This window comes from Nerophis ophidion, linkage group LG14 (assembly GCF_033978795.1).
Source record: "Nerophis ophidion isolate RoL-2023_Sa linkage group LG14, RoL_Noph_v1.0, whole genome shotgun sequence".
Taxonomy (NCBI): domain Eukaryota; kingdom Metazoa; phylum Chordata; class Actinopteri; order Syngnathiformes; family Syngnathidae; genus Nerophis; species Nerophis ophidion.
Genome location: NC_084624.1, coordinates 15,334,177 through 15,343,069, shown reverse-complemented (window position 1 = coordinate 15,343,069; position 8,893 = coordinate 15,334,177). Strand labels below are relative to the sequence as shown.

At 43.8% G+C, this 8,893-nt stretch overlaps 1 protein-coding gene across 1 annotated transcript; it reads right to left on the bottom strand.

The window, feature by feature from the left end:
* On the bottom strand, positions 1 to 7,211 carry LOC133568184 (P3 protein-like). The gene has a single exon (XM_061919936.1). It carries the CDS (start codon positions 6,866 to 6,868, stop codon positions 5,513 to 5,515), a length of 1,356 nt encoding a protein of 451 aa, XP_061775920.1. The 5' UTR covers positions 6,869 to 7,211; the 3' UTR covers positions 1 to 5,512.
* Between the last annotated feature and the right edge of the window lie 1,682 nt (positions 7,212 to 8,893).

The window sequence follows — 8,893 nt, the reverse complement described above, 5'->3', positions numbered from 1 at the left end:
TTTTTTGTTTTTACACCATTTTATTCTTAAAAAGGAACACCGTTACAATGCCAGTAAAATGTTTTCCTTTGTGGTCGTTACAAAATGTGTTAAAAGTTCAAAAAGGTATGAATACTTTTTTCCGACCTCTGAGTGCAAACAACCACTTCACACACACACACACACACACACACACACACACACGTCGTGCTTTGCAAAGTTTTTCTTTTTTATTCTTTTTTTCCTCTTCCTTTCTCCTCTGAAGTATTCAAGTAAGCGGATACATTTCCATGAAACACAATCAGTAGCAAACATTTTCATTTGAAACGTTGTTGTTGTCACTTTAAGACACGTTGAAGCTTGTAAACATGAAACAATATAATCTTTGTTTTTCTTTACAAAATGGCATTTAATAGAAAAATAGACTTTTTTTTTCATAAATGTTTTCTCTTCTTGAGAATCTTCACTAAGCTCACAGTGGATCTTTTTTTTTTTTAAAGCCAATACAGTGGAACCTGTTTAAGTCGACCTCCCTTAAACTGACTGATTTGCATCGACATAAGCGTTCGGGTTTCATAACTCAAACTATGCATTTTACTTGTGACTTTGTCAGGAGACATCATGGACAGAATGGAGGATAAAAAAAGAACTTTTCATAGAAATTTTTGCTTTGGTTCTCAAATTCAACAAAAGCGGTCGATGTCGACTTGAGCTGGCGCTTTCTCGTAATCTTAACACAAGGATTTGAGGAGTTGGCCCACATAGACAAGTTGTCAATTTGAAAAGGGTGTCAACATAAACAGGTTGTCCAAGACATAAACGGGTGGTCAACATAAATGGGTTGTCAATATAAAAGATCCGTCAAAATAAACGGCTCTTCAACATCGATGGGTTTTCAACATAAACAAGTTGCCAATATGAACAGGTTGTCACTGTCGATCGGGTGTTGTTGACATAAATGGGTTGCTGATATAAACAGGACAAGTTTTTGTGACAACACAAACAGGTTATTGTCATACATGAGTGTTGACATAAAACGGTGGTCAACATAAAAGGGTTGTTGACATTTGAGACAGTCTATGACATAAATGGGCTGTCAACAAGAACAGGTTCTCAATATAAACAGGTTGCCAATATGAATGGAATAAATGGGTTGTTGACATTTGAGACGGTCTATGACATAAATGGGCTGTCAACAAGAACAGGTTCTCAATATAAACAGGTTGCCAATATGAATGGAATAAATGGGCTGTTGACATTTGAGACGGTCTATGACATAAATGGGCTGTCAACAGAAACGGGTAGTCACTGACATCAACGGGTGGTCGAAATAAATGGGTTGTCAATATAAAGGATGTGTCAAAATAAACAGCTTGTCAACATTGATGGGTTGTCAACATAAACAGGTTGCCAATATGAACTGGTTGTCACCGTAGACAAGGTGTTGTTGACATAAACAGCTTGTCGATATAAACAAAAAGGATGTTTTAACGACAAACAGGTTGTCGTTATAGATGGATTGTTGACATAAATTGGTGGTCAACATAAATGGATTGTTGACATTTGAGACAGGTCTATGACGTAAATGGGCTGTCAACATAAACGGGTTATCAATATAGACAGATAGATGTGGTGACGACATAAACAGGTTGTTGTCATAGATGGGTTGACATAAAATGGTGGTCAACATAAATGAGTTGTTGACATTTGCGACGGGTCTATGACAAAAAGGCTGTCAACATAGACATGGTCATCACTTTAGACTGGGTGTTGTTGACATAAATGGGTTGCAAATATAAACAGGATAGATGTGTTGACAACATTAGCAGGTTGTTGTCATAGATGGGTTGTTAAATGACTTAAATTAGTTTTTAACATTTGAGACGGGTCTATGACATAAACCCGCTGTCAACATAGACCTATTGTCAACATAAACAGGTTGCCAAAATGAAGTGGACAGCACTTTAGACGGGGCGTTGTTGACATAAATGTGTTGACAATATAAACAAGATATGTGTTGATGACATAAGCAGGTTGTCATCATAGATGGGTTCTAGACATAAAATAGTGGTCAACATAAACGGGCTGTTGACATTTTAGACGGGTCTATGACATAAATGGGCTGTCAACACGAACATGTTCTCACTATAAACAGGTTGCCAATATGAACAGGATGAATGGGTTGACAACATAAACGGGTTGTCGACATCTGAGACAGGGCTATGACATAAATGGGCTGTCAACATAAACGGGTTGTCAACATAAACAGGTTCTCAATACAAACAGGATGCCAATATGAACGGGATAAATGGGTTGTCGACCTCTGAGACGGGCTCATGACATAAAGGGGCTGTCAACATAACTGGATTGTTGACATAACATGGTGGTCAACATAAACGGGTGGTTGTCATTTGAGACGGGTCTATAACATAAATGGGCTGTCAAAATACAGGGGCTGTCAACATGAACATGTTCTCAATATAAACAGGTTGTCAATATGAACGGGATAAATGGGTTGCAAACATAAATGGGTTGTCGACCTCTGAGACGGGGCTATGGCATAAATGGGCTGTCAACATAAACGGGTTCTGAACATAAACAGTTTCTCAATATAAACAGGATGCCAATATGAAGGGGATAAATTGGTTGACAACATAAATGGGTTGACCTCTGAGATGGGGCTATGGCATAAATGGGCTGTCAACATAAAGTTTCTCAATACAAACATGATGCCAATATGAACGGGATGAATGGGTTGTCGACGTCTGAGATGGGGCTATGGCATAAATGGGCTGTCAACATAAACGGGTTGTCAACATTAACATTTTCTCAATATAAACAGTTTGCCAATATGAACGGGATAAATGGGTTGCAAACATAAATGGGTTGTCGACCTCTGAGACGGGGCTATGGCATAAATGAGCTGTCAACATAAACGGTTTGTCAACATAAACAGGTTCTCAATACAAACAGGATGTCAATATGAACGGGATAAATGGGTTGTCGACCTCTGAGACGGGCTTATGACATAAAAGGGCTGTCAACATAACTGGATTGTTGACATAAAATGGTGGTCAACATAAACGGGTGGTTTTCATTTGAGACGGGTCTATGACATAAATGGGCTGTCAAAATACACGGGTTGTCAACATGAACATGTTCTCAATATAAACAGGTTGCCAATTTTAAACTGGATGAAAGGGGTGACAACATAAACGGGTTGTTGACCTCTGAGACGGGGCTATGACATAAATGGGCTGTCAACATAAACGGGTTCTCAACATAAACAGGATGCCAATATGAACGGGATAAATGGGTTGGCGACCTCCGAGACGGGCTTATGACATAAAGGGCTGTCAACATAACTGGATTGTTGACATACAATGGTGGTCAACATAAACGGATGGTTGTCATTTGAGACGGGTCCATAACATAAATGGGCTGTCAACATACACAGGTTGTCAACATGAACATGCCTCAACATAAACAGGTTGCCAATACGAACGGGATGAATGGGTTGACAACATAAATGGGTTGTCGACCTCTGAGACGGGGCTATGACATAAATGGGCAGTCAACATAAACAGGTTCTCAATATAAACAGGATGCCAATATGAACGGGATAAATGGGTTGTCGACCTCTGAGACGGGCTTATGACATAAAGGGGCTATCAACATAAATGGATTGTTGACATAAAATGGTGGTCAACATAAACGGTTGTTGTCATTTGAGACGGGTCTGTAACATAAATGGGCTGTCAACGTAAACAGGTTGCCAATTTGAACGGGATAAATGGGTTGCAAACATAAATGGGTTGTCGACCTCTGAGACGGGGCTATGGCATAAATGGGCTGTCAACATAAACTGGTTGTCAACATAAACAGTTTCTCAATATAAACAGGATGCCAATATGAACCGGATAAATGGGTTGCAAACAAATGGGTTGTTGACCTCTGAGACGGGGCAATGGCATAAATGGGCTGTCAACATAAACAGGTTCTCAATATAAACCGGATGCCAATATGAACGGGATAAATTGGTTGCAAACAAATGGGTTGTTGACCTCTGAGACAGGGCTATGGCATAAATGGGCTGTCAACATAAACAGGTTCTCAATATAAACCGGATGCCAATATGAACGGGATAAATTGGTTGCAAACATAAATGGGCTGACATTAAGGGGCTGCCAACATAACTGGATAGTTGACATGAAATGGTGGTCAACATAAACGGGTGATTTTCATTTGAGACGGGTCTATATCATAAATGGGCTGTCAACATAAACAGGTTGCCAAAATGAACATAAATGGGTTGTCGACCTCTGAGACGGGGCTATGGCATAAATGGGCAGTCAACATAAACAGGTTCTCAATATAAACAGGATGCCAATATGAACGGGATAAATGGGTTGTCGACCTCTGAGACGGGCTCATGACATAAAGAGGCTGTCAACATAAATGGATTGTTGACATAAAATGGTGGTCAACATAAACGGGTGGTTGTCATTTGAAACGGGTTTGTAACATAAATGGACTGTCAACGTAAACAGGTTGCCAATATGAACGGGATAAATGGGTTGCAAACATAAATGGGTTGTCGACCTCTGAGACGGGGCTATGGCATAAATGGGCTGTCAACATAAACGGGTTGTCAACATAAACAGTTTCTCAATATAAACAGGAGGCCAATATGAACCGGATAAATGGGTTGCAAACAAATGGGTTGTTGACCTCTGAGACAGGGCTATGGCATAAAGAGGCTGTCAACATAACTGGATTGTTGACATGAAATGGTGGTCAACATAAACGGGTGATTTTCATTTGAGACGGGTCTATACCGTAAATGGGCTGTCAACATAAACAGGTTCTCAATATAAACAGGTTGCCAATATGAACATAAATGGGTTGTCGACCTCTGAGACGGGGCTATGGCATAAATGGGCTGTCAACATAAACGGGTTGTCAACATAAACAGGTTTTCAATATAAACCGGATGCCAATATGAACGGGATAAATTGGTTGCAAACATAAATGGCTTGACATGAAATGGTGGTCAACATAAACGGGTGATTTTCATTTGAGACGGGTCTATACCATAAATGGGCTGTCAACATAAACAGGTTCTCAATATAAACAGGTTGCCAATATGAACATAAATTGGTTGTCGACCTCTGAGACGGGGCTATGGCATAAATGGGCTGTCAACATAAACAGCTTCTCAATATAAACAGGATGCCAATCTGAATGGGATAAATTGGTTGACAACATAAATGGGTTGTCGGCGCAGGCGGATTGTCAATATAAACGGAACAAAAAAGTTGTAGGCATAAACGGGCGTTGTCGACTTAAGGGGGTTCCACTGTTGACTGAAAAGATCCCAGAAAGATGTGAGGGGTAGAAGAAGGCCTTTGGTTTGTTTTTGTTTTTTTCGTGAAAACGTATGAAAAAGGGGATCCACAAAAAGTCGATAAAAGTGAAACAGCTTTCCCCCCCCCCCCCCAACAGGTTGCGTTTGTCCAAATAAAAGCTACAATCAGGTGTGGCTGGCGGCGGCATGCGAGCCGCACAACCAGCGTCGGGTGTAGAAGGCCAGCACCATGAGGAGCATCTCCGAGGTGCTGCTCAGCGCCACGATGAACGGCGCCTGCGACGCGAAGTCCGCCTCGGCGCGGCGAAAGGACAGCTGCATGACGGCGAGCGCCAGCAGGCTGTTCTGGACGCCCACCTCGATGCTCACAGTCTTCCTCTGCGGCGGGGCCAGGCCCGCCAGCTTGGCCAGGACCGCCCCCACCGCCAAGCCCAGCAAAGGCACCGTGGCCCCCACCGCCACGATCTGGGGCCTGACGTCGGCCAGGATGGAGGCCCCCATCTGGTACGCCATGAAGATGCCGCCCACGATCAGCACGAAGCTGAAGGGCCGGATGAGGCCCAGCAGGACGCGGGTCAGGGCGGGCAGGCGCAGCTTCACCATCATGCCCAGCGAGATGGGGATGGCGATGAAGAGGAGGGTGAGCAGGATCTTCACGAAGGGGACGTGGAGGGCGGCGTGGACGCCCAGCAGGCGGCCGTACAGCGCCGACGACAGCGGCATGGCGCCGGCCGCCACCACCGTGGACACCAGCGTCATGGAGATGGCCAGGGTGACGTCGCCCCCCAGCAGGAGGCTGTACAGGTACCCGCCTCCGCCGCCGGGGGCGGAGCAAGTGATGACCAAGCCCAGGGCCAGCGCTTTGGGGAGGACGGCCAGGCGGGCCACGCAGTAGGCGTACAGCGGCATGACCAGGAACTGGGCCAGAACCCCCAGCAGCAGCGGCAGCGGACTCCTCAGCAGCGCCTTCAGAACCTCCACCTCCACCTTGCAGCCGAAGGCACACTTGTTGACGAAGATGAGGGGCAGCAAGGCGAACAGAACCGGGTTCTCCGAGAAATGGGCCAAGCCGCCCGAGCGGACGAGCCGCGTGGCGGAGTCCTCCCGACCGGCCGCCACGATGATGGAGTAGTCCGTCCGCTCCTCGATCAGCACCGCGGAGTCCCGGTCCGGGTCCAGGAGGAGCCGGATTTCCAGCTGGGCCTGGCCGGGGAAGCCGGAGCGGATGCTGATGACGTAGCTCTTCGTGGGTCCGGCGTGGCCGGCGTCCGTCACGTTGAGGATGGAGAGCACCTCCGGGTCCAAGGAGCGGACCGTCACCGTCTCTTTCCCGCTGGGGCTGCGGTACAAGCTGGACACCACAATCACGCCGTTGGTGTTTTCAGGGAACTCGAATTCGTTGGACGAGCCGTCCCCGATGATGATGTACCGGCTGCCGTCCACGGTCTGGTTCCCGGCGGCCCACGCTCGCCCGGTAACCAGCAGGAGACAACATAGTGGAAATAACGTTAACGTCCTCATTGTCTTCACTGTCGTCCCCTCGCTACGCCCTCATTGTTGTCTCCTTGGTCGCGCCACAGCTCCGCCGCTCGTCTGGGATCCATTTTGCTTTTTATACCGGAACAGAAACATCACCCCGCCCCGCGCCCAACAGGAAACACAATCATCTCCACTCGTTGCAGCTTTGTCCGCCACTCGTCTTTGTTCGCCCTCCGACCCACGTCGGGCGCCAGCGGCGACAATATCCGTTAGTTTGCTCGGTAAAAAGGAGAGAAAACATTGAAGGGCAGGATCGAGTCTGACGTCGGCAGCGTCGATAGCAACGCCGGCCTCATGACGATACTAATGTGATGATATCGAGGTTTTTTTCCCCAAGCTGTTTTCCCCAAGTTTTATTTAACCAATAAACTAAAAACAAAACTGAAGGATATTTTTTTTAAATATTGTCAGAACTGGCCCTAAAAATATAGATCAGTGTCGATACTATAGCGATGGTCAAAACTATTTCTTCAGTGTTCTTCTTTTTTTCTTTAGGGTCGACCCTGACGTCGGTAGCGTGGATACCAATACCGGCCTCATGACGATACTAATGTGATGATATCGATTTTTTTCAATATGTTTTATTTTAATTACAACCAATAAACTAAAATCAAAACAATTGGGGGATTTTTTTTTAAGTATTGGCAGAACTATACTTGGTATCGGTGGATAAATACAAATATATCAGTGTCGATACTAGCGATGGTCGATAAGTTTACAATTGTTCAGTGTTTTTGTTTATTTTCCACAAATACTGTTTCTTCAGGGTCGACCCTGACGTCGGTGGCATCGATACCAACGCCGGCTTCATGACGATACTATTTTAATAATATCTACTTTTTTTCATTTCGTAATGGCAGAACTATACTTGGTGTTGGCGGGATAATACAAATATATCAGTGTCGATACTAGCGATGGTCGATAAGTTTACAATTGTTCAGTGTTCTTGTTTATTTTCCACACATACTGTTTCTTCAGGGTCGACCCTAACGTCGGCGACGTCGATTCCAAAGCCGGTCTCATGACGACACTAATGTGATAACATCGGGTGGTTTTTTTTACGTTTTTCCTAAGTTGTATTTAAATCATAACTAATAAACTAAAAAAAAAAAAAAACGGAGGGATTTTTTAAAAATATTATCAGAACTGACCCTATACTTGGTATCGGCGGATTATTACAAACATATCAGGGTCGATACTAGCGATGGTCGACAAGTTTACAATTCTTCAGTGTTCTTGTTTATTTTCCACACATACTGTTTCTTCAGGGTCGACCCTGACGTCGGCGGCGTCGATACCAACGCTGATCTCATGAGGATACTAATGTGATGATATCGATATTTTTGTTTTCCAAGCTGTTTTTCCAAAGTTTTATTTAACCAATAAACTATAAACAAAACTGAGGGATTTTTTTATTTTAAAATATTATCAGAACTGGCCCTATACAAATATATCAATGTCAATACTAGCGATGAGTTTACTATTTTTCAGTGTTCTTGTTTTTTTTCCCACACATACTGTTTCTACAAGGTCGACCCTGAACGTCGGCGGCGTCAATACCAACGCCGGCTTCATGACGATACTATTTTAATAATATCTACTTTTTTTTTCATTTCGTAATGGCATAACTATACTTGGTGTCGGCGGATTAATACAAATATATCAGTGTCGATACTAGCGATGGTCGATAATTTTACAATTGTTCAGTGTTCTTGTTTTTTTTCCACACATACTGTTTCTTTAGGGTCGATCCTGACGTCACCTGCCTTGATACCAACGCTGGTCTCATGACGATACTAATGTGACAATATCTATTTTTTTTTAAATGTTTTTCCAAAGTTTTATGTAAATTATAACCAATAAACTAAAAACAAAACAAATGGGGGAATTCTTTTAAGTATTGGCAGATCTATACTTGGTATCGGCGGATTAATACAAACATATCAGAGTCGATACTAGCGATGGTCGATAAGTTTACAATTGTTCAGTGTTCTTGTTTATTTTCCA